Source organism: Panthera tigris, chromosome C1, assembly GCF_018350195.1.
Source record: "Panthera tigris isolate Pti1 chromosome C1, P.tigris_Pti1_mat1.1, whole genome shotgun sequence".
NCBI classification, from domain to species: domain Eukaryota; kingdom Metazoa; phylum Chordata; class Mammalia; order Carnivora; family Felidae; genus Panthera; species Panthera tigris.
In genome coordinates, this window is record NC_056667.1 from 197,702,215 (window position 1) to 197,729,931 (window position 27,717).

The window sequence follows — 27,717 nt, forward strand, 5'->3', positions numbered from 1 at the left end:
CTGACGGCTCAGAGCCTGGAGCCTGTTTCCGATTCTGTGTCTCCCTCTCTCTCTGCCCCTCCCCCGTTCATGCTCTGTCTCTCTCTGTCCCAAAAATAAATTAAAAAAAAAAAAAACAAAAAAAAAAACTAAAGAAACCTATTAACTTTCACTTGATAGAAGTTTGAATCTCAGTATTTATCTTCCTCTATCTAGTAATTCCCCATAATTTCCATCGAATTGTGGCTCACAACCTAATGCTCAATGCATTTGAATAGTTAATTTATAGTCCTTCCTCCCCACCTCACCCCAGAATAATATGCTAAATAGTAATGTAAACGCAGGGCATCTTGTTTCCTTGATTCTAAACTGGATCTCTCCAGAATTTTATAACTTCATTCTGTCACCAGTAAGCCTTTCTTAAAAAAATTATTTATAATCTCTGCACCCAACGTGAGGCTCGAACTCACGACCCTGAGATCAAGAGTTGCATATTCTACCGACTAAGCCAGTGAGGAGTTCCACCTTCTTTTCTTAAGTAACCCAAAACACCCACTTAAAATTATTAATTCCCTATCTCCCCTCCACTAACTTATTCTACTAAAGTTAAACTTGGTTTGGTCTTTTTTTTTTTTTTTTAATTTTGAGAGAGTGTGTGCAAGCAGGGGAGGGGCACAGAGAGGGGGACAGAGAATCCAAAGCAGGCTCTGCACTGCAAGCATGAAGCCTGATGCCAGGCACAAACTCACAAACCATGAGATCATGACCTGGGCTGAAACCAAAAGTCAGGGGCTTAACCGACTAAGCCACCCAAGGCACCCCTGGTCTTTTCATTTTAAACTGAGATTATGTAAAAAAATCAAAGAACACTAGAGGCGCCTGGGTGGTTCAGTCAGTTAAGCGTCCGACTTCGGCTCAGGTCATGATCTCGCTGTTTGTGAGTTCGAGCCCCACGTCAGGCTCTGTATTGACAGCTCAGAGCCTGGAGTCTGCTTCAGAGTCTGTGTCTCTCCATTTCTCAGCCCCTTGCCTCCTCATGCTCTGTATCTCCCTATCTCTCAATAATAATTAATGTTAAAAAAAATAAAAAATAAATCAAAGAACAGTAAAGCGTCTAACAACACTGAGCTCAAAAACAGAAAACAAATTCTTTTTTTTTTTTTAATTTTTTTAAATGTTTATTTCTGAGAGAGAGAGAGAGAGAGACAGAGGATGAGTGGGGGAGGGGCAGACAGAGCGGGGGACACAATCCGAAGCAGGCTCCAGGCTCCGAGCTGTCAGCACAGAGCCCGCCGCGGGGCTCAAACTCACAGACCACGAGATCATGACCTGAGCCGAAGTTGGACGCTCAACCGACTGAGCCACCCAGGTGTCCCAAGAAAACAAATTCTTAACATCAAAACAGTTACCTATCAAAACCAAGACAATTAAAACAGACAGAAAATACAGAAGATAGACTAGATCCACCAACAGTAATAACTCAATGCAGCTATGAAAAAGAATTGCTCTAACAAAGACCAATATTTTCAGTTGTACAGAAAGAAGTAGAACTTCCAGGAGACAAAAACAACAAGTATAAAGAGAAAACACCAATGGATAGCATCAAGTGAAAGATTCAAAGAAACAATGAGCTAATGTCTTCAACAGCAGCCAAGAGAATTTAACAAATGGAATTGGAGAGTCAGCCAAAAGCTACCTGATAAAAGACAAGCAATGTCCCGGCAAAAAAGAAAACAAAAAGTAAATCAGCACTATTGTGTTAAAGAATAAAAAGCCAAACACAGTACTGTAATTTTCAAATACAAGACAGAAGGCCCTCCAACGTGTGTGACTTTGTATGCATGGGATTTTGGGGTTCTCAAAAGCTCTGAAGAACAAAGTGAAACAGTATGGTCTGATCACCAGTGCAGTTCAACAACTAGATTAGAGAAAGTTAGTGTTTAAATATTCACATATCAATGTAGTGATAATTCATAGTCTAATGCCGTACCCTATAACACTAAGTTGTTACCTACATCTATAAACAGATCGATTCTAATCATTCATTCGCTCAAAATATATTCAATGAAATTCTGCCATGTATTAAGTAAGTACATACACAACATTTTAAAAAAATTTCTATGAAAGGTTTTTCTAATGGCGATATTCAGCACTTGAGTCTTGAAACTTGAAAACTATTTGAAAACTAAAGTTGATGTCCAGTTTCCTGGGGCGCCTGGGTGGCTCAGTCAGTTGGGCATCCAACTTCAGCTCAGTTCATGATCTCGTGGTCTGTGGGTTCGAGCCCCGCGTTGGGATCTGTGCTGACAGCTTGGAGCCTAGAGCCTGCTTCGGATTCTGTGTCTCCCTCTCACTCTGCCCCTCCCCGACTTGCACTCTGTCCTCTCTCTCTCAAAATAAATAAACATTTTTTAAAAAATTAAAGAAAAAAAAAAAAGTTCCGTTTCCTAAGTGCACCTGGGTGGCTCAGTTGGTTAAACGTGTCACTCTTGATTTCTGCTCAGGTCATGATCTCATATTCATGAGACTGAGTCCCACATTGCTGAGCATGTAGGCTGCTTAAGAGTCTCTCTCCCTCTTGCTCTGCTTCTCCCTGACTCGCATACACATGCTCGCTCTCTTTCTCAAAAAAATGTTGTTTCCTGAATTATTCATCTGAGGTTCAAGTTGCAAAGGTCTGACTGGACATGCTATACACATCACACACATATTGACATCACATTTCTGTATATGTTATCTTTCCTATTCACTAAGTTATAAGGTGCTTTTACCATGTCTAACCTAAACACTGTAAACATTCCCTAAGATGAAAATAGTGTAGTGCACTTGATGGATCATTCAATTACTAAATAATAGTAAAAAATAGTGATTCAATAATTGTCAGTTATACAAATATGTGCCATAAAAATAGCTCTAAATGGAACACGTTACTTTCCAGTTTATGTAACTCCACTTCAGCTAAATGAGTTCTCTGTACAAAATACAAGAGTGAAAAGATACCAATTCTATATATATAGCATATGATACTATCTCCATCAGCCTGAGAAGAGCACCAAAGTGGGTCAAGCATTTTCCTATCATCGTTTGTAAGTCTGAACAAAAAATAGAAAACGACACTAATTTCTCATAGTTAAGGAATACTATTAACAACAACAACAACAACAACAACAACAACATAAAGCAAACAGCCACCAAAGCCACACAACTGTTGGGGGCAGAAGGTGTGGGTGAGGAGGCACGTGGTTTGAATAAGCAGAGGTTATTCACCATGAGGTTCAAAAGATGTTCAGAACACATCCAAGGGTTCAATACCCTGATTTTATAGATATTAGTTGCTATGTACATGGCATTAAACTCTTATGAAAATTTTTCTTAAATTCTTAATGTTTATAAAAAATAGGGTTTGAAATTATGAAAAGAAAAAGGATAAAAATGCTACTCAAAAGGAGCATGGGCAGAGAAGTAACAAAATGAACACAGCAACAGCCTTTTAAGTCACTAGAGATAGCTTCTCAGATTTCAAACAATGCCTTCCAACAACCATGAAACAAAAATTCTAGATTGGAAGTAAAGACACTCAAACCCCACACACTTATCACCCAATTCCTTCCACATGATGCTCTTCCTGAAGCAGCTCCCAGGACTTGGAAATCACAAATCTGAAGGAATTCAGACTCAGCTATTAAGCACTTGTCCTGGTTTTAGGAGCAAGCATGTATCAGGGAGGGCCCTCTAGTACTCTCTCATGCATTTAACATACATTTATTGAGAGCACCTACTATTTGCCAGACACTGTTCTCAGTACTGGGGTTGCTACATTAACAAAAGAGGCAAGTCCTTGACCTCATGCAGGTTATAGTCTAACTGGAAGGGAGGGTAGAAACCCAATAAAATAAAAATGTATTTTGTCAAATGATCAGTGGTAAGGGAAAATAAAGCAGGGTTGGGAGGATACAAAGCCCTGGGAGGCTGCTACTTGAGAAACAGTAGTACAGAACCCTCTTGGATAGGACGACACCCGAGTGGGATTTATTTATTTTTTTATTTTTTTAAAATTTTAAATGTTTATTTTTGAGAGAGAGAGAGACAGAACATGAGCAGGGGAGGATCAGAGAGAGGGAGACACAGAGTCAGAAGCAAGCTCCAGGCTCTGAGCTGTCGGCACAGAGCCCGACGCGGGCTCGAACTCACAGACTGTGAGATCATGACCTGAGCTGAAGTCGGACGCTCAACTGACTGAGCCACCCAGGTGCCCCCCGAGTGGGATTTAAAGGGAGTGATGCAGAGTGCCACATCTATGTCCAGTTCCCTACAATTGTCCCTGTCAGAGAAAACAGCTGGTGCTGAGGACTTGAAATGGGAGCATGTTGGTGGATTCTAGAAACAGTGAGGCGGCGCAACGTGGCTGAAAAATGATGAGTGAAAGGGGGTCTGGCAGCAGCTGAGGGAAGACAGATTCCAGAAGGACACAACCCTTTCACCTTAGGACTTACCATATAACCATTATCTTTTCCTTCACCAGAAATCTACCATGAAGATAGTAATAATGATACTGTGAGGCCATGTCCATGAGACATGCAGAAGGTACAGGCTTCTTACACTTTATAAAAACACAGCAGTAACTGGGTAGAACTGAGGGGGGGTAAACAACTTCCTCTTTTCTGAGGACATCGCCATGTTCACACTCCAAGACCACCGTAAAGGTATCTTTGTTTTTGACACATTTGATGTAATTCTTCTCCAGCTTTTCATAAAAGGAACATTGGCAAATGACAACTCAGTCATGCTATGTTCTGCCAGTAGAGTTCAAGTCCAAATGAATAAATACATGCCAATTTACACCTATTAAGTATGGTGGAACTGAATGAGTACTGACCTAAGATTTAAGAAATTCAAGTTCTCACTAGTCCATTCAAAAAAACCCTACTTTCTTTCTTCCTTCCGTTTTTTTAATGGCTCGTTAACCATGAGCAAATCATACTAGGTTTCAGCTTTCTTCTTTGTAAACTAGTAAATTTCTACTAGTAAAGTAGAAAGATTTCTACTTTCTCCTGCAGTTCATTATGAAAACCACCTTGGTGCACACTTGCAGGGCTGACGTCCAGGAGAAGGCAGGAGATAAACAGTTGTCAGAGCACAAAGGTAACCAGCCTGCGACAGCAGCTATGACCACATCTTTGACCTGAACTCATCCCTTTCTCTCCTCTTCCCCTATCTGAGCAGCTGAGTGCACCCACCACACCCCTCTCTTGAAAAACCCTCTTCTTCTCTCCCTGCCCACATCACACCACCATTTCCCATCAGAGTTCTGTTTACCACACAGCCTCCTAACCAGGTTTTGGTCTTGGCCCACTCTCAGCTGTCCTCTGCGGTCCCAATACACTGAAAATGCACAAGAGTGCCCTGTTGCGTAGTAATGTCTAAACTCCTCCTGGGGGGAGCCAAAGCCTTTTACATTCTGATCTCAACTTCACTCTTGACCTCTGGTTCTTCTCTGATAATATACCTTGTGCTCCTCTCACACTAACTAGTTTCTCAGATTTCAAAGATTCTTTATGCTTCCTTGTCTATGAGTTCTGTTTCCTCAGATTTGGACTGCCATCCCCACTTTGTATACCTGACTGCAGTGCGGCAATGCTCACTTCCTCCACGCTAACAGAATCCCATTTTTCCAGATATCCACTCTTCAAGAACCTTCCCTGCCTCCAACCATGAAGTATGTCAACACGAACCGCGTGACCAGTTCTGACCAGTAAGACATAAGGGGAAGTCCAGTGGAAGGATTCTAGGAAGGGTTTTAGTCCTTCTTTTAATGGTGGACACAGTCACATGTGCAGTTGTGGCTATCACCCTATAACCACTGGAGGGAGATTGGTGAGGACAAAGCCACCAACCTGAGGATGGCAAAGCAGAAAGACAAAGAATTTGGGTCTCTAGCGCAGCCATTTAATTGCTGAACTCACCAAAGAAAGCTATTCTAAATTGGGATTACCTTTATATAAAAGAATATACTGCCTTTAGGCATTTGAGTAAATGTTTTGTTATCTGCAGCCAACAGCATTCTATTAGATACCTTGCTAAAACTTTTACCTTTAAAAGTTTACAAGCTTTCTTGTTACCTTCTCTGTGAAGCTCTTCTGATCCCTTCTGGAATCAGCTTCTTCCTTCTCTGTGGATCTCCTGTACATTTTTATGGCTTCTATTATAAATTCATTACAGTATGTAATGAACTCTTTTTATATCTATATTCACCATTAAACTGTAAATTCCTATGGAATAAGCATTCTTTTCACTTTCTCTAGCTTGTAGCTCTTTCCTGAACTACAGACTCACGTGCCTGTTCAGGATCTCCACTTGCTGCCTTAGAGACATAAAATTGGTCAAGAGAATTATTGATTTCCTTCCCCCACAGCAGGAAACGGCCCCACCATCTACTACCCCTTTGCTAGTCATATTAATTCTACTTTATCCACACTTCACATATAATCCATCAGAAAGTATGGTACCATTAACTCAAAAATAGACACTCAACTTCATACCTCTCGTAATTTCCACTATTACCTTAACCCAGGAGGTCATGATAGCTCATCCTGTCACAATGAAACAGTCCTCAGTGATCTCCCTGCCTCCACTCTTGCCCCACCTCAGTCTCTTTATTACAAAGTAGCCAGAGTTAACTTCCTAAAACATAAACCAAATCATGTCATTCCCTTGCTTTAAATCCTTTCAGCGGTTTCCAGTACTCTTAGACACTGACTAGTCACCGTCAAGTAGGACCTTCTCTCTAACCTTCAAATATGCCACACTCATCCACTAAGGGACCCTATACACTTGCTTGGAACACCTGTCCTCCAGATGTTCACCTGGATACCTCCTCCTCCTCATTCAGGTTTCAAATCAAACATCAGTTCTCTAAAGGCCCTCCAATGACTCCAGCTAATGCAGTGCCTTTTCTGGAGCCCTCAAGCTCCACTCAATTATACTCTACAAAATCTTCAAACCACACAATTTAAGTTCCTGAAATTATTTCATTTACATTAGTTTACATATTTACAGAGTGTCTCTGTAAGAGACATCTGTCTTACAGACATCTCTGTCTTACAGACATCTATATTAGAATGTGAGTTCCTTGAGAATAAGAGTTCTATCTGTCACACTGATTGCAGTATGAATGCTCCCTAAAATATATATGGGAGTCAATAAATATTTGTTGATGGATTTATTCTGATTATAATAGTCTTTGAACTCACAGTAGCTAATACAAAGAAAATGTTCAATAATTTTTTGGTGATTGAAAGCAATTTGCTAACTGGAAATTTATGTATTATGTTCCTTCCATAATCAATTTCAATAAAAGACCTAAATTTCCCAAAGCCTAATCCATACTTACTACTGAGCAATAGCGAGTTGATGATGATTCATTCTCCTCTGGTAGCAGCAATAGTGACTTCATATTTTCACCGTCTGCATAATCCACAGGCCGCAAACCAAATATGTTCCTGGTAAAATAAGTGCAGATGGGTTTAAGTAAATAGAATGTGTGACTTGATATTTAACTAAATGGATGCACCAGGGGATAGATTTTTTCAACTTCCTTAATAATACACAACTTTTATACTAAAATAAATGACTCAGAATTCATACAAAGCATAAGAATCAAGTATCACAAGCTGTTGAATTCAATGGAAAAAAACATGTGAAATTTCAATTTGATATCAGACCATTCTAGGGAGTATTTTTAATTGGATATATTGTTACTTACACATGAATTTTTTCACAACTCTGTATTCTTCTGTATTCAAATTCACATTTTTAATATAGCTTTATAATCATTAATCACCAAGGGTAGGATGCTTTCAAATGCAAATAAAAATAATTTACCATACTTATTATAGTCTCTGTATTCTATGTCAACAAATACAGAAATTAGATAAATACACAGGACAAGCATTCAGATCCACTAGAAAGAAAACCGTGCCACATGACAAACAAATGAATAAAGTAGTGGACAGGGCACTTTTAAAATTAATTTTAATATGTATGTACATTATATAGTAATCACAGCCATCAAGAAAACCAACTGTGGTTTAGGGAATAAGTTGATGCAGACTTCTCAGCATGTGCTAATTCATAAGTCACTGAATATTACACTGGAAGGGAATTCAGAGACCTGTAGAAATCTGTTATTTCATAGATAAGAAAACAAAAAGGTTCCAACGACTTAACTAAGGTTGTGTTTTTCCTTGTTTATTCCAATAATATTCAATACTGCCCATCATTCATTTTTTATTTATAAGTAAATTGGTAAAACTGTACAACTTTTGTCTACTATTCCACTTCCTTACACATGGTTTCAAAATAATTTTAATATATTGTATTATGATAAAAAGTTTTCTAAAATGATAGAGTTAAGATGGTGGAGAAGTAGAGGGGACCCTGGGCTTTCCTTGCCCCTCAAACACAGCCGCTTTGAAGTCAGAGTACTTGGAACACCCAGGAAATTGATCTGCAGAGTGGCAAAGGACCTTCACAGCTGTAGGGAGACAGCTTGGCAAGTACGAGGTGCATGGATGTGAATCAGCAGAGAGAAAAACAGCTTAGCTGTGGAGGAAAAGGGAACCTTTCCATGAAGAGACAGAACAGAGAGGTGTTGAGATAGTGTAGCATTGAGACAGCACAAGAAGAAAACCTCCCTGGCCCATGGACAGGGGAACGAGAAGTACTGAGGTCTCAGTTCTTTTTTGCAAACAGCTGATGGAGCTCAAACTCTGAGGTTGTGGAAGTGCACAACTCTCTTTGGAGCAGAACTGTGGAGCATGCTCCTGGAGAGAAGGGACGAGGTCCTGGAGTGCATAGTGTCGTGTAGTGATCTTTGGGATACACTGGGAGCGAACAGTCCCCTTCCTGGAGTACTTTTGGAAGGGGGTTTACTGCCTCCCTAAGGACAAAAGACCTTGCAGGTGCCAGCCAAGGGTCTTTCTTCAGCAGAGAGGCTCTGCTCTGGAGGAGGAAGGGAGTGAGTCTGAGTGATGCCAGGTCCTTTAAGACTTTGGGTTTTGAATCCCAGCTGTGCGCCAAAGAAAAAACACAGGAGAGTTATGATGCAGGGCAATTTGACTGCCCTAGCTATTCTGGGAGGAAACAATCAACAAAACTAAAAGGCAACCGACGGAATGGAAGAAGATATTTGCTAATGACATATCAGATAAAGGGTTAGTATCCAAAATCTATAAAGAACTTATCAAATTCAACACTCAAAAAACAGATAATCCAGTGAAGAAATGGGCAGATGACACGAACAGACATTTTTCCAAAGAAGACATTCGGATGACTAACAAACACATGTAAAGATGCTCAACATCACTCATCATCAGAGAAATACAAATTAAAACCACAATGAGATACCATCTCACACCTATCAGAATGGCTGAAATAACTCAGGAAACAGATGTTGGCAAGGGTGTGGAGAAAGGGGAACCCTCTTGCACTGCTGGTGGGAAAGCAAACTGGTGCAGCAGCTCTAGAAAACAGTATGGAGGTTCCTCAAAAAATTAAAAATATAACTATCCTACGGCCCAGCAATTGCACTAGTAGGTATTTATCCAAAGGATACAAAAATGCTGATTTGAACGGGCACATGCACCCCAATGTTTACAGCAGTGCTATCAATAGCCAAATTATGGAAAGAGCCCAAATGTTCATTGACTGATAAATGGATAAAGAAGATGTGGAATATATATATAATGGAATACTACTCAGTGATCAAAAAGAATGAAATCTTGGTGTGCCAGGGTGGATCAGTCAGTTAAGTGTCTGACCGGCTCAGGTCATGATCTCACGGTTCATGAGTTCAAGCCCCACATCAGGCTCTGGGCTGATGGCTCAGAGCCTGAAATCTGCTTCAGATTCTGTCTCTCCCTCTCTCTCTGCTCCTCCCTCACTAATGCACTGCCTCTCTCTCTCTCTCTCTCAAAAATAAATTAAAAACAAAAAACATTAACAAAAAAGAATGAAATTTTGCCATTTGCAACAACATGGATCGAACTAGAGTGTATTATGCTATGTAAAGTCAGAGAAAGGTAAATATTATATGATTTCATTCATATGTGGAATTTAAGAAACATAACAGATGAACATAGGGGAAGGGAAGGAAAATCAAGATAAAAACGGAAAGGGAGGCAAACCATACGAAACTTAAATACAGAGAACAAATTGAGGGGAGGTGGGTGGGGGGATGGGCTAAATGCGTGATTGGCATTAAGGAGAGCACTTGGGATGAGCACTGGGTGATATATGGAAGTGATGAATCACTGGGCTCTATTCCTGAAACCCATAAACACTGCATGTTAACTAACTTGAATTTAAAATAAATAAATTTTTAAAAATAAATTAAAAAAAAAAGTAATATGCCAACATAAAAAAAAGTTTTCTTTTTAAAAACAAAATTTAATATTTATTTATTTTTGAGAGACAGAGAGAGAGCACAAGTGGGAGAGGGGCAAAGAGAGAGACACACACAGAATCCGAAGCAGGCTCCAGGTTCTGAGCTGTCAGCACAGAGCCCGACACAGGGCTTGAACCCACGAACTGTGAGATCATGACCTGAGCCGAAGCTGGACACCCAACTGACTGGGCCACCCAGGAGCCCCCCAGAAAAGTGTCCTAAAATGAGCATTTCTTTTATAAGACTTCATAGTTTTTAAGATTATGGTATGTCCATGTAATGGCCGTTAAAGTGAGCCATGAAAATGCAATGTGTTCAACTAGATATAAAATGGTGAACATGGTACAATACCAGCTTTTAAAATTGCACTGAATGTATAGAGAAAGATCTGGAAGGAAACAGAGTGGAAGGAAGAGGGAGGAGGAAGCTGTCAACTCAGATGCTGCATGAAGGGCACATAAATGAGGGACAAAAGCACCAGTTTGGAGACAAGGTCATTAATGACCAAGGGGAAAGATGTTTTGATGGCATAGCAGGAAAAGAAAGCTAGTGATCAAGAAAAGAAATGAACCACAGCAAACATTTCTCTAATCACTGTTACTTATCACTATCAGGTTCAGTCACTCTTTCTTTTTGGATTAGCACTGGTAAATATGGATAAATTTGTACTTTCAGATTTCCCTTTAGGCCTAGGTTCAATAACTTGTAACCTTCCTCTGACAACAGTCTTTCTCTACAAGAACTGCATTGTGTTTTGGCTCTCTGATTTACAACAAAGTGACAAGTCATTGTGCTACATTTGGGGTCTTTCCAAATTCCCATACACTTAGAGCAATCTCAGTTTATTTCAAAAGGCAATTAATTTCATCCACTATACTTGATACTTCTCAGTTTCATTCTCTTAAAATACTGTGCTCACATACCAAATAAACAATCTCCTCACACATATATTCTGTAAGTATGACAATCAAAAAACAGAAATCTGAGATAATGAATCCATTATTCTGGGTCTTAAACCACCAAGTGCAAAAATGAATAAACAACAAAAAACCACGTCACACTATAGGCCATCAAAAAAATCACTGTACACAAAAAGACTTTTTTAACAACTGAAAATTTCACACTTCACAGACATAAAAGGTAAGAGCCCAATCAAGTGTACTTTAATAAGTAGTAACTATAGCATAGTTGTTTTTACACAGGTATGAATAAAAGTCCATTACGACAACACAGAATAATATTAATGAAAGTACTTCTCAAAGCACCACCATCAGCTTGTGGGCTTCAAACAAAAAGTAACCAGTAAAACAATTGTCTGCACAAGTAAGATGCTTGTACTGAAGTTTTCCTTCATAAATGACAGGCAGGATTCTAATTTACATTTAGAGTCCTTACTACACAAAGCTTACTATCTCATATGGTCTTTAAACATGCACTTGGATTATGGACAGCTTCTGCTTATACACAGTTCACTAAACCCTGAGCCCTCCTGTATTGCTAATGAACTGGAGAATGGCACATACAAATGCTACAGATTGAAAGATAATCAGTTAAGCCTCAGTCCTGCATCACAGGAGACAGAGCCTATTAAATCCTGTCATGTTTCGCCTTTGTCGTGGACTACTGAAATCTGAAATTAGAGACAAGTTTTTATACGGCACCTTCAAAAAACCAGAGCAAGAGGAGACAGCATAGGTAAGATTTCTCCTTTATCACATGGGTACGAGAAAGTCACACCTTTTTCCCCATAATGATATATTTGAATGGACTAACATTTTCTTTACAGACTTAGTGTAAAAAAAATCAGTTTAAAATGTACATAATTGCAGGGCACCTAGGTGGCTCCGTCGGTTAAGCATCCATCCAACTCTTGGTTTCAGCTCAGGCAGTGATCTCATGGTTTGGGAGATCAAGCCCTAAGTTGGGCTATGTGCTGACAGCGCAGAGCCTGCTTGGGATTCTCTCTCTCCCTGTCTCTCTCTTCCCCTACTTTGCTCGCGCTATCTCAAAAAAGAACAAACATTAAAGAAAATAAATAAATAAATAAATAAATAAATAAATAAATAAATAAAATTTGAAAAAAAGGTAATACTTGAAGAAAAGTGACATGTCACACGTACAGGAGACTATCACTGTGACTGATTATTAATTGAAGACAGAATAACTCTCCTCACTAGGATTCTTTTTGATCACTAAGACTGATGAGAAGTAAGTTCTTACTAAAAAGTTGAACTGCTGTGTTTAACTATTCAGCTTCACCCCAAAGGCAACAGTTCAGGTCACAGCATTAACCCTTTCATGTCCTTTCTGTCCAAGAATATGGTGGAAACTGCCCACGACTATTCCCAAGAGAAGTCTCACCACTTTTAAAAGGGGAGAAGGAGACATGGGCAAATTTAGACTTCCATTTGCATACACAGATCATTCAGTCCCAGATACTCATGCAAAAAGGCATTTTTACTAATACTAAACCTATCATGCATGACAGGCTACCAAGACAGTCCATGAATGAAATCCTTTATGAATCCTATAAAATTACAAACACATAGATTTTAATTTTTCAAGTCACTTGGCTTGCTGTGAAGCAGGAAACAGCACAGAAATTCAAAAGAGCAACATTTATTTTTTAAGCTGTAAAACATAAATTATCTGTCATAGGAGATTAATTTTTTAAAAAATTAACTAGGGCAATGGGACAATTAATAGGTCCAATGGTCCATATAATATTTTCTAATTACGAATTCTACATGCTTGCAAGGGAAACTATGCTAATGGCAGACCATGTGCCAAATCCTAAACTTTATATATCTCTTAAAAAAAAAAAAAATGCTATTCTCCATACAGTCAAAATAGTTCTGATGGGATGTAAGAGCTTTGTTTTAGGTTCACATTGGATGCACTGAAGGCAGTAGGGAAGATAGATAGATAGTTTTGACCAGTCACCAATATAAATATTCACAGACAAAGAAGAAGCATAGAAGATATGAAACTTTTTACCTGAGGTTAAAACAGAAGTAATTTTCCCTCTTGGGTAATGGACTCTTATTTTAGTACATAAGAGGTAACTTCTCATGCAAAACAGAAGTAAAATCAGAGTTAAATGAATTAATATATTTAAATGTAAAATGTATTTTTAAAAGTGGCAAAGTTCACATAGCAAAAGGCCAAAGCAAGTAAGAAAGTATTGTAAGTAAATTGTGATTTAAAAAACAGTAAGGTATTAGAATAACATTAAGTCTAAACAAAAGATAAAGTTTGAAGTAGATATATATGACCATCTAGTATACACATATTCCCTCCATTATCATAAAGACTTAGGGCCCCAAAACCTTACAGTAGGAAGTTCACAGCTGAGGATCACAGCTTCCATGAGAAAATACAGGACTAGAAGACTTCACTGGTGAACTTTTAAAAGTCCCTGGATTTTTTAAATTAAACAATGAAGACAGTAGATAAAGAATATCAATGATAGTACTATACGTAGTTAATTCCTAGTTACCAAGTCTTACCTTATAAGGTTTCAAGATTTCTTCCACCAGTATTCAACAAATTGCTTTTAAATTCATTTAGCTTTGTGATAAACCATATTCCATTCTTTCTTTTCTCATACCTGGCCTTCCATAAATATTCAATTCCTAATTATATTTCTGAGTTGTTGACTCTTTCCACTGCCTGGGCTATAAAAAGACTGTTATTTTCACACGTTATAAGCAATACTAAAAAAAAATGGTTCTTGAGCCTTCTCTCCAAAATTTTAAGTTACATGGTCTTTTTGGTTAATTTTTTTTTTTTTAATGTTTGTTTATTTTTGAGAGAGACAGTGTGAGTAAGGGAGGGGCAGAAAGAGAGGGAGACACAGAAGCTGAAGCAGGCTCCAGGCTCTGAGCTGTCAGCACAGAGCCCAACACAGGGCTCGAACTCGCAAACTGTGAGATCATGATCTGAGCCGAAGTCAGATGCTTAACTGACTGAGCCACCCAGGCACGCCAAGTCACATGGTCTTAGCACCATTTATGACAACTTAATAGCAGAACATATCCGAATACAGAACTTTCTAACATGGATCCCTTAGTCCTCATATACAAGCTTTGCTACATTCCAAAGACATCCAAAAATACCCTTAGTCTGAGGCTGGATTTTGTCTCAGGTTTTCTTCTCCCTCCCAAGACTAAATTATAAAAATCTTTACTCTTCTCTACAAGTTTGCTTTACACCCAATTGAAATAATTCAAGTTAAATTCCTACAGTAGCAGAAAAGGTATAAAATCAATCAAAATATATCAAATGTCGAGTAAAAAGAATCTATGTTTGGTGTCAAGGACATAAGTCGTCTATTAAACATGCTTTCAATAGGAACTATATTAACCACCAATTCCTTGTGTCTATACTACAGTGCAAATCAGTGGACCCAAGGCTGGCTTACATGCCTCCTTAGCTTAAAGGGCCCTAAGTATGTGGAAATAAAGATAGTATTTTTTAACATTCAGTACTCAAGAACGATCACAGCATTTGACTAAATCATATAAAGGCAGATCCAAACCTTTATGGGTTTGCAATACTCTGCTATACATATAAGAAATATAATAAATACAGTATTTCCTCACAGACCCTGTCTCACTGGTATGCCCTATGCAAAGCATCAGTAAGATGATCTTCATGGGCATCCTCCTAAAAATCAGTCTCAGATAAAACTGAAAAATAAGTAAACTTTATTTTTATAGCATACAGGGAATATATAAAGATAAATTTAAAGGGCATCTGGGTGGCTCAGTTGTTAAGCATCTGACTCTTGATTTTGGCTCAGGTCATGATCTTGCCATTTGTGGGTTCAAGCCACATGTCAGGCTCCTTGCTTACAGTACAGAGCCCGCTTAGGATTCTCTCTCTCTCCCTCTACCTCTGCCCCTCTCCTACTGGCACTCTCTCTCTCTCTCTCAAAATAAATAAACATTAAAAAAATAAAATATAAAATATATGTAAAGATAAAGTAATGAGACAACAAAAAGTCCATCTTCACTCTAGTTCCTGTACTCTACTATCAATACGTTACTATTTCAGAGTGGCAACTACTAGTAACAAAACTGGAGAGATTTTCAAATATTATATACTATACAAATTATCAAAATAGATAATGATGTGCCGAATGGAGGAAGAGCTTATTTCTGTAAGATACTCCACGCGTGTTTCAGAGACCAGAGAAGGCAGAAAGCATCCTTGAGTATCTTTCTAGGAAGTGGAAGAGAAGAGGCTGGTAAAATGGAGGAGTAAGAGGACCCTAAGATCACCCTGCCCCACGGATACAACTAGATAACACTCATATCAGTGTAAATAACCCAGAAAACAACCCAAACCTTGGCAGAACAAACCCCACAATGAGAGAGAAGAGTAGAGGTCACACTGAAGAAGGTAGGAAGGGCATACAAGTGGTAGGAAGCTAATTGGACCACAGCCTCCCTGGGAGGGAGGGAGCCACAGGCACAGAGAAGGACTATCATGGGAGCCTACACAGGTAAGACAAATCCCCAAAACATTTGGCTTTGAAAGTGAAAGAAGCTTCACAGTTCTTACAACCAGCAGGACTTAAAGCCTGAAATTTGAATACTCTCCCTCTGGGAGACCCCAGAGGGCATTAGGAAGTAGAATTCAGGCCTTAAAGAAAGTTCAACATACAGCCTGGGGAGATGCAGCAGCATCTTGCAGCAGCAGTTTGGAAACACCTGGGGGATATGGGAGAGTTATTTACTCATCTCAGAGCAAGGGGTAGGTTTTGCAGGGAGACTACACCGAGAACATTTCCCTCCCCTGTTGCCAGGCATGAACACACAGCCACCTGTGGGCAACGGTGCAGCGCCAACATTTATTAACTTGTCTATAGCAAGCCCTGCTCCCGCCAGTCGAGCCGGCCTCAGTTCCAGCGCTGTGGGTCCCCTCCCCCAGAAGACCCGTGCAAGCCTTGCTAATACCACATCTCCCTACCTGCATACTTCACAGGGCCTTGGTCGTGGTAGTGGTAGAGGGCCCTCATGGAATATCACGCATCCTGTTAAAACTGTGCACCCCACCCTTGCCAGGGACCCAACACTGGCCACAACTGGCAAAGAGAACCACTGCAGATGACTAGATTGAAGGAAAAAGCAGTCAAGACACAATAAACGGGCTCACACAACACACACAGGAGACACCCATGAAGTGCCATGTTCTGGTGAACAGGGGACACTGCACTGCAAGACACTACAGGACCTCTTCTTCATAAGGCAGGAGACTTGGCTGACTTTCCTAACACACAGAAACAGACACAGAGAAGGACACCTGGGTGGTTCAGATGGTTAAGCATCCAACTTTGGCTCAGGTCATGATCTCACAGTTCATGGGTTCGAGCCCAATGCTTTGGATTCTGTCTCTCTCTCTCTGTCCTTTCCCCACTCACACTCTGTCTCTGTCTCCCTCTCTCAAAAATAAACATTAAAAAAAAAAAAAGAAAGAAACAGAGACAAAATGATGAAACAGAGGAATATGTCTCAAATGAAAGAAGAGGACAAAATCACAGCAAGAGAGCTCAATAAAATGGAGATTAAAAAAATGCCTAATAAAGAATTTAAAGTAATGATAATAAAGACATTCACTGGACTTGAGGAAAAGGTGGAGGACATCAGTGAGACCCTTAAAAAGAGCCAGAGAAGAAGAATAAAATAAATGAAATTAAAATTAAAAATAAAGTACACAGAATAAATGGTAAGCTACAGGAAGCAGAAAAATGAATTAGTGACTGAGAGTACAGAGTAATGGAAAGTAATCAAGTGACCAGGGGCGAGAAAAAAATTATACAAATTGAAAACAGACTAAAAGAACTCAGGGACTCCATCAAGTGTAATATAATGCAAATATTAGAGAGACCCCAGAAGAAGAAAAAAGAGAAAAAATTAGGCAGAAAATTTAATTGAAGAAATAACTGCTAAAAACTTTCCTAATCTGGGGAAGTAAAAAGATATCTAGATCCAGGAGGCACAGAGATTCCTACAACAAAATCAAGCCAGGAAGGTCCACACCAAGGTACATAGTAACTAAAACAGCAAAAAGTAATGATAAAGACAGAATTTGAAAAGCAGCAAGAGAAAAGAAGATAGTTACACATAAGAAACTCCATACAACTATCAGCGGATTTTTCAGCAGAAACTTCGCAGGTCAGAAGGGAATGGCATGATATATGCACAGTGCTGAAAGGAAAAATCTGCAGCCAAGAATACTCTACACAGCAAGGCTATTATTCAGAATAGGAGGGGGAAAAAAAAGTTTCCTAGACAAATAAAAGCTAAAGGAATACATAACCATTAAACCAGCCCTGCAAGAAACATTAAATGGAACTAAGTGGGAAGAAAAGACCATAAGTAAGGGTAAGAAAAGTAGGAAGCACAAAAGCAGTAAAAATATGCATGTCTATAAAAGTCAAGGGATTCACAAAATAAAAGGATGTAAAGTATGACACCATATACCTAAAACATGGGGCAAGATAAGTAGAGAATAGATTCAGACTTAAACGACTATCAATTTAATATAGACTGCTATATGCAGAAGACATTATATACAAAACTAATGGTAACCACAAATCAAAAACCAGTGACATGCAAAAAATAAAAACAAAGGTGTCCAAATGTATCACTAAAGAAAGACAGAAAACTGTGAGAAGAGAGCAAGAAAAGATCAGAGAATTATAAAAACAACAGCAAAATAAGTAACAAAATGGCAATAATACATACCTAGCTATAATTACTTCGAAAGCAAATGGACTAAACATTCAAATCAAAAGACACAGGATGACATCATGGCAAGGCTAAAGAAACAAGAGCCATCCATATGCTGACTACAAGAGATTCACTTCAGACCTAAAGACACATGCAGATAGAAAGTGAGAGAATGAAGAAACATTTATCATGCAAATGGATGTCAACAGAAAGCCTAGGTAGCAATACTTACATAGGACAAAACAGACTTTCAAACAAAGACTGTAACACAAGACAAAGAACACTATATAATTAGTAAGAGGACAATCCAACAAGAAGACAGAACAAATATAGGGGCACCTGGGTGGCTCAGTCGGTTGAGCATCCGACTTTGGCTCAGGTTATGATCTCACAGTTCGTGGGTTCAAGCCCGCATCAGGCTCTGTGCTGACCACTTGCTCAGAGCCTGGAGCCTGCTTCAGATTTTGTGTCCCCCTCTCTCTCTGCCCCTCCCCTGCTCATGCTTTGTCTCACTCTGTATCTCAAAAATAAACAAATGTAAAGAAAAAAAAATTTTTTTTAAAGATAGAATATAAATATTTATGCATTCAACATGGGAGTACATAAAACAGTTAATAACAAACATAAAGGAAACAATCAATAGTGATACAATAGTAGGGGACTTTAATACCCCACTTACATAAATTGACCCATATCAAAAGAGAAAATCAACAAGAAAACAGGGGCCTTGAATGACATACTGGTCAGATGGATTTAACACATATATTCAAAATATTCCATCCAAAAACAGCAGAATACACATTTCTTTCAAGTGCACACAGAACATTGTCCCAAATAGATCACATAGGTCACAATACAAGTCTCAACAAATTAAAAAAGATCAAAGTCATACCATGCATCTTTTCAGACAGTAACACAATGAAACTAAAAATCAACCACAAGAAAAAATCTGGAAAGAACACAAATATAAGGAGATTAAATAACATGCTACTAAACAATGACTGGGAATCAAAGAAGAAATCAAAGAAGAAAGCAAAAAATGCATGGAGACAAACGACAATGAAAACACAATGGTCTGAGGACCTGGGTGGCTCAGTCGGTTGAGCATCTGACTTCAACTCAGGTCATAATCTCACAGTTAAATCTGAGTCCCACAATGGGCTCACTGCTGTCAGCACAGAGCCCCCTTCAGATCCTCTGTCCCCCTCTCTCCCTTTCTGTCCCTCCCTCACTTGGGCTCTTCCAAAAATAAGTAAACATTTAAAAAAAAAACAAAACAAAAACACAAAGGTCCAAAATCTTTGGAATGCATCAAAAGGGGTTCTAAGAGGGAAGATTATAGCAATACATGCCTACCTCAAGAAAAAAGAAAAATCTCAAATAAACAACTTAATCTTATACCTAAGGAGCTAGAAAAAGAAAAACAAATAAAACCCCAAACGAGAAATCATAAAGACGAGAGCAGAAAGAAATGATACAGAAACTAAAAATGAATACGTAAATGAACAAGCAAATCAATGAAACCAAAAGATGGCTCTTTGAAAAGATCAACAAAGTTGATAAGCCTCTAGCCAGACTCATCAAAAAACAAGACAGTACTCAAAGAAAAAAAAAATCACAAATGAAAGAGGATAAATAGCAATCAACACCACAGAAATACAAAGGACTGTAAGAGAATATTATGAAACAAACTGGACAAACTGGAAGTCATGGATAAGTTCCTAGAAACATGTAACATACCAAAACTGAAGCAGGGGGAAATACAAAACCTGAATAGACCAATTACCAACAATGAGGTTGAATGAGTAATCAAAAAACTCCCACCAAACAAAAGTCCATGACTAGACAGATTCACAGATGAACTCTACCAAACATTTAAAAGAGTTAATACCTATTATTTTCAAAGTTCTCCAAAACATAAAAGAGAAAGAAAAACTTCCATTTTCATTCTATGAGGCCAGCTTTACCATGATAGCAAAACCACATAAAGACATCAAGAGAAATACAGGCCAGTATCTCTTAAGAACACTGACAAAGTATCAGCAAACTGAATCCAACAATACATTAAAAAAAAAATCAATTCCTACAATCAAGGAGGATTTATTCCTGGGATGCAAGGGTAGTTCAATGTTCACAAGTAAATCAATTTGATACATCATATCAAAACAAAAAAGATAAAAAACATATCATTTCAATAGATGCAGAAAAAGCATGTGAAAAAGTACAACATCCATTCATGATAAAAATCCTCAACAAAGTAGGTTTCAAGGAAACATACCTCAACATAATAAAAGCTTTACATGAAAAACACAGCTAACATTATACTTAATGGGGAAAAACAGAGCTTTCCCCTAAAGTCAGGAACAAGTCAAGGATGTCCAATCTCACCATGTTTATTCAACGTAGCACTAGAAGCCCTAGCCACAGCAATCAGACAACAAAAAGAAATAAAAGGCATGCAAATTGGTAACTTTCACTATTTGCAGATGACATGATACCATATAAAGAAAACCCGAAAGACTCAACCAAAAAACTACTAGAACTGAAAAATGAATTCAGTAAGGTCAGAGGATATAAAATCAATGTGCACAAATCTATTGCACGTCTATAGCACTAATAATTAAACAGCATAAAGAGAAATTAAGACAACAATCCCATTCACAACTGCACCAAAAATAGTAAGATACCTAGGAATAAACCTCACCAAAGAGGTGAAAGACATGTACTTTGAAAAGTATAAAATACTGATGAAAGAAATTGAAGACAACACAAATGGAAAATAAGAAGGCATTCCATGCTCACTGATTGGAAGAACAAATATTGTTAAAATGTCTGTACTAGCTACCCAAAGCAATCTACAGATTTTTTTAAATTTTTTTTTGAAATTTATTTATTTTTGAGAGAGAAAGAGCATGAATAGGGGAGGGGCAGAGAGAGAAGGAGACACAGAATTTGAAGCAGGCTCCAGGTTCTGAGCTGTCAGTACAGAGCCTGACACTGGGCTCAAACCCACAAGTGGTGAGATCATGACCTGAGCCGAAATTGACACTCAACTGACTGAGCCACCCAGGAGCCCCAGCAATCTATAGATTTAATGCAACCCCTATCAAAATACCAACAGCATTTTTCACAAAACTAGAATAAACAATCCTAAAATCTGTATGAAATCAAAGAAGACTCAAAGAGCCAAAGCAACTTTGAAAAGGAAAACAAAGCTGGAGGCATCACAATTTCAGACTTCAAGTTATATTGCAAAGCTATAGTCATCAAAAGAATATGGTACTGGCACAAAAACAGCCACATAAATCACTGGAACAGAATATAAACCTCAGAAATAAACCCACAATTATATGGTCAATCTTTGACAAAGCAGGGAAGAATATCCAGTGAAAAGAGACAATCTTTTCAACAAATGGTGTTGAGAAAACTAGACAGCAACATGCAAAAGAATGAAACTGGACCACTTTCTTACATCACACACAAAAATAATCTCAAAATAGATAAAGGTCTAAATATGAGATCTGAAACCATAAAAATCCTCTAAGAGAGCATAGGCAGTACTATGTCAGACATCAGCCATAGCAACATCTTTCTAGATGTATCTCCTGAGGCAAGGGAAACAAAAGAAAAATAAACTATTGTGACTACACCAAAATAAAAAGCTTCTGCATATTGAAAGAAACAACCAACAAAACTAAAAGACAACCTACAGAATGGGAGAAGATATTTGCAAAGGACATAGCAATAAAAGGTTAGTATCCAAAATATATAAAGAACTTCTACAACTCAACACCAAAAAACACCCACAAATAATCCAATTAAAAATGGGCAGAAGACATGAACAGACATTTCTGCAAAGACATCCAGATGGCAAACACACATATGAAAAGATGTTTGACATCACTAATCATCAGGGAAATGGAAATCAAAACCACAATGAGCTATCACTCCTGTCAGAATGGCTAAAATCAACAACACAAGACACACACATGTTGAGGAGGATGTGGAGAAAAAGGAACCCTCTTGCATTGATGGTAGAAATGCAAACTGGTGCAGCCCCTGTGGAAAACAGTATGGAGGTTCCTCAAAAAGTTAAAAATAGAAGGGCTCCTGAGTGGCTCAGTCAGTTAAGTATCTGACTTCGGCTCAGATCATGATCTCATGGTCCATGAGTTCAAGCCCCATGTCGGGCTCTGTGCTGACAGCTCAGAGCCTGGCGCCTGCTTCAGATTCTGTGTCTCCCTAGCTCTCTGCCCCTGCCCTGCTCAAGCTCTGGTGTCTCCCTCTCTCTCTCAAAAACAAACATTAAAAAAAATTTTTTTTAATTAAAAGTAGAATGATCCACTATGGATCCACTAATTGCACTACTGGGTATTTACCCAAAGAATACAAAAACACCAAGTTGAAGGGATACATACACCCCGATGTTTACTGCAGCATTATTTACAATAGCCAAACTATGGGAAGCAGTCCAAAGGTCCGTCATTTGATGAATGAATAATGATGCAGTATATGTATGTGTACACACACACACACACACACACACACACACACACACAGTGGAGTATTATTCAGCCATAAAAAAGAATATAATTTTGCCATTTGCAACAACATGGATGGATCTAGAGAGTAAAATGCTATGTGAAACAAGCCAGTCAAAGAAAGACAAATAACAAATGATTTCACTCATATATAAAATTTAAGAAACAAAACAAATGAACAAAGGAAGAAAAAAAAGGGGAAGAGACACAAACCAAAAATCGACTCTCAACTGTAGAGAACAAACAGACGATTACTGGAGGGGATGTGTGGAGATGGGTGAAATAGGTGAAAAGGATTAAGAGTACACTTACCTTGATGAGCACTGAGTAATGTATGGAATTGCTAAATCATTATCTTGTACACCTGATACTAATGTAACAGTATGTTAACCATACTGAATTAAACATTTTTAAATAAATTTTTAAAAAGAAACTATGAATATAATTTTAATATAAAATTCTGCAGGCAAAAAAATTAAAAATAAAAAAACAGATAATTTCAACTTATAACTAGAAATGCAAAAATACTAAATAAAATCCTAGCAAACTGATGTAAAGTATTTGCTTAAAGAATAGCACAGTATATTTAAGTTTATCACAGAAATACAACATGGTTTAATATTTTAAAATGTAGGGGTGCCTAGGTGGCTCAGTCAGTTAAGAATCTGACTTCGGCTCAGGTCATGATCTCATGGTTCCTGAGTTCAAGTCCCGCATCAGGCTCTGTGCTGACAGTGAGGAGCCCGCTTGGGATTCTCTCTCCTCTCTCTGCATCTCCCCAACTCATGCTGGCATTCTCCCTCTCTCTCTCTCTCTCTCTCGAAATAAAATAAAACTTAAAAAGATATTTTAAAATGTATTAATGATACCAACAGGCAAAAGGTCTAAGATCACCTCATTATAAGCTAAAAAATCATTTAATAAGGTATAGTCTTCTTAAAAAATAGCAAAATAAATAGAAGATCTTTATTTTTTTTTTTTTAATTTTTTTTTTCAACGTTTTTTATTTATTTTTGCGACAGAGAGAGACAGAGCATGAACGGGGGAGGGGCAGAGAGAGAGGGAGACACAGAATCGGAAACAGGCTCCAGGCTCCGAGCCATCAGCCCAGAGCCTGACGCGGGGCTCGAACTCACAGACCGCGAGATCGTGACCTGGCTGAAGTCGGACGCTTAACCGACTGCGCCACCCAGGCGCCCCAGAAGATCTTTATTTTTTAATATTGATTTTAATACTGACTGTAAACCTAGAGTCAATATTTTTGAAAAATGAGAATAAAACAAGTATGCCAACTATCACCATTATTTTATAATATTGTTCCAGAAACACTGGCAAATGCAATAAGAAGTTAGAATTGATAAATGATAATCAGATCCTTAGAATTAGGTGTTGGCTAGATATAAGAGAAATGTACTAAAATCAACAGCTTCCCTATACATCAGGAATGACAAGTTGTATTTATTAACAGAACATCCAGTTAACCAGAGCAACAAAAGAATCAAATGCCTAGAAAAATCTAATAGTTAAGTGCATGCATAAATGCAGATACATATAATAGATGAAAAACTTTACAAAGATGTGTAACAGAAGGCTCAAATAAATGGAAAAACATACTGTTTCTCAATGAAAAATCAAATTCCACTATAAGCCACACCCTTACCCAATTTTAATCACAACCCTAGTAAGATATTTCTTAACTTATCAGACTTCACGTGAAGGAAGAAGCTGATGAAAAGAGTGAGTTCTCTCCCTCCCCCCCCCACCCCCAACACTGCTCACTGTCACTACCTCAGCTCAGACTCACCTCTCCAGGTTATTGGACACACCTCTTCACTGAGGTCCTGGCCCATGTGCAGGAAGAACTTTCCAATGTAACATTTGAACCCTGTGGCATACTATGCCTCTGTCTGCCTCTGCCACCTTCTCCAGCCTCTTATCATTGTCCCTTTAATACCAGTCTTACCGACACTAATCGAAGCTCCTAGAACTAAATAGACAAGCAGTCTTGGCCGTACCACCCACCATCTCTTTCTGAAAAGCCCATCCCCCTATTCTTCAAAATTCAGTAGAAGTGCTCCTTCCCCTAAAAAGTCTTTCATGACTTCCTCTAGTCTCACTTACAGTCCCTACTCTAGATTTTCACACAATCTTGTGCACTGGCCTATGAAGGCATGTGTCACATGGCTCTGTAATCAGTTTACTCCACTAGAACAGAAGGAGCAGATAACCAACTGGGGGATGAGGAAGTAAAGGAGCAGGGCAAGAGTAGGAGAAAACCTAACAGGATGTCACTGAAGAACCAGGAAATGAAGGTATCTAAGTAAAACAGACTACTTGAACCTTGAAGGAATGAAGAAGACTGCCAAAATGTTACGGAGCTGAAGGCTGCCATTTAGAAACACAGATGAAGCAGAAAGACCCTACCCACCCAAAACTTCGAGCAAAGAACTAAGCCATAAAAAGCAAAGGACAAAGAACAGCCTTTGCCCTTTCCAGTTCCAAACCTTCTTCCTAGTCCTGGTTGAGAGAAAAGTTCCATTCCGTGTAAAAGAGATACAAGCAAACTGACGTTTGGGAAGTGGGACACACAGGCTGCCAGTTATGGAACGAGTAAGTCACGGGAACATGGGAAACAGCACAGGGAATACAGTCAGTGGCACTGCAGTAGCACTATATGGTGACAGATGGCAGCTAGACTTGTGGTGAGCGTAGTGTAATATGCAAACTAGTTGAATCCGTATGTTGTACACCCGAAACTAAAGTAATGTGGTATGTCAACTATTCCTCAAAAAAAAAAAAAAAAAAGAGTAAAAGAGATATAATAAGCAGAGAAAATAAAAGTAATATCCTTGTGAGTGATGAATCGCTGAATTGCACTCCTGAAACCAATACTGCACAGTATGTTAATTAACTAAAATTTAAATTAAAAAAACAACAGAAAGTATTATGCTTGCCAACTCAGATTCCAGAGTCTGAGATATTAATGGCTTATAAGGTGGCATTAAGGAGCCATCTTACCAGACAAGAGCTTCAGGAGAAAGGGGGAAAAAAAAGAGTACTAAGAAGCCCATACAGTTCCCATGCCCCTCCCAATGCTCCTCTTAAATGGAGGAAGTCAAGGAATGAATTTCGTCTACAGTCACTTGTCAGTACTTAATTCAAAAAGACAATATATAGAACTCTGGCAGAAAAACAGATCTAAAAAACACCAAGGCTATAGGAATTACTTTGGAAAGCCATGAACCCACAGAAGGTAACATGCTATGGATTATGGATGCCCAGTGGACAAGAGACTAACAATTCTGCCCGGGGAGCACGTAGGAAACCAGTTCTACCACCCTAGCAAAGGTGCAGCTTATGGAAACATGGCTTTAGACTTTCACTCCACACTTATAGTGAATTAGGGAGCAGAGGGAAGCAATTCCTGTTGTCATCTCATAGGACCCTTTTTCAAAAGAGAGGAAAAAAATATACCATCTTTTCATGCATTCAAATACTTACTAACTTGCACCACAAATGAATGTCTGGAAGTTTTGAAACACAATAAGAGGTGCCAATGAAGGGTTTTAAGCTAGTAAGTGATTTGACCAGACTTGTGTTATTTATTTATTTATTTATTTATTTATTTATTTATTTATTTATTTATTTTTTGAAGTTCTTGGGTTGCAGTAATGTGGAATGAACAAAAGAAAAGCCATCTGAAAAGAAGGAGACCAGTTAGGAAACGGGTGAAGTCAATTAGGTGAACAACCACTACTAGGAAATAAAACAGCAAAAAACACAGCAAATACTTAAGGATGATGACCACCAACCAGTCTGGAAAAAAAGGAATAACAATATTTAGAAACAGCTATCACACTCTTAAACCCTAGATTCAATCTACTGCTGCATTCTCTCCATGGTTCCCTAACCGTCCTCTACCTAATGTTATTCCCAGCCTTTCCCCAAATAAATCCTTGTTCCCCACTATCCTAACTATATCAACCAGCTGTCCAATTCAGTGGCCACTTGGCACATGTGGCTATTCAATTAAAATAAAATACATTTCCAAATTTAGTTCCTCAGTAGCAACAGCCCCATTTTAAGTCTTCAACAGCAGCAGATGGCTAGTGGCTACTGAGTGCTCAGCACACATATACAGCATTTCCATCAATACAGAAAGATCTACTGGATGGTGCTGGGCTACAGATATACCTAAATCTGCCACTTCGCTAGGTAAGCCTATTTAAAAACAACATATTTATCTGAGGGGCACCTGTGAAGGCAGACTAGGCTCACTGTCTCATGCCCACACCTTGTATATTAATAAGCTTCACAGTATAGTGAAGAATCATGGTGTACAAACCACAAGACAGGCCCTGTGTTTTGGCTCATTAATCCTCACTATACTCTGAAAAAAAACAGAAAAGCAGCAGGCATCACCCATGTTTTATAGGTGAGGACACCAAGGCACAGAAATTAACCTGCCTGAGGCTATAAAGTCAATAATGGAGTCACAAATAAAAGCTGAATTCCCTAACGCCCTGACCAGTGCTCCATTCATTAAAGTAGTCATGGCTGATTTAAGAACCCACGGATGGAAACTATTCAGTTTCACCTGACCCAAGTAACCATTTGCTTTATCAAATGGCTGGCTATCCCCCCAGGAGGGTCATATCTGTTAGGTCCATGTGTATATATATATGTAATGTGTGTGTGTGTGTGTGTGTGTGTGTGTGCGCATGCACACGCATGAGCACACACACTCACAAACCAGAAAAATAAAAATACATAAAAATACGTATCCCTTGAGTTTGCCCCAACTATCTCATCACATGTGATAGACATAAAGGATATTAGACACACTTACCAAAACTAACAGCACCAAAATATGGTACATTCCTGCATTATTTATTAATTTGTTTTTCAATTATGCTATAAAAAAATTACAACCTAGAAGTTTTGCATTTTGTAATTCTTATTTGCCTCTGTAACCACAGTAAGCCTGATTTTCGGGTGCTCTTTCTAAACCTAT

The 27,717-nt window shown here is 38.5% G+C and overlaps 1 protein-coding gene across 6 annotated transcripts in view; it reads right to left on the minus strand.

Moving 5' to 3' along the window:
* Positions 1–27,717, minus strand: part of BARD1 (BRCA1 associated RING domain 1) — an 84,476-nt gene that overhangs the window by 15,616 nt on the left and 41,143 nt on the right. For all 6 annotated transcript variants that reach the window (XM_042995280.1, XM_042995278.1, XM_042995279.1 and 3 more), the window contains one exon: positions 7,370–7,478. In XM_042995280.1, coding sequence (XP_042851214.1) covers positions 7,370–7,478 — 109 coding nt within the window. The remainder of the gene's footprint in view (positions 1–7,369; positions 7,479–27,717) is intronic.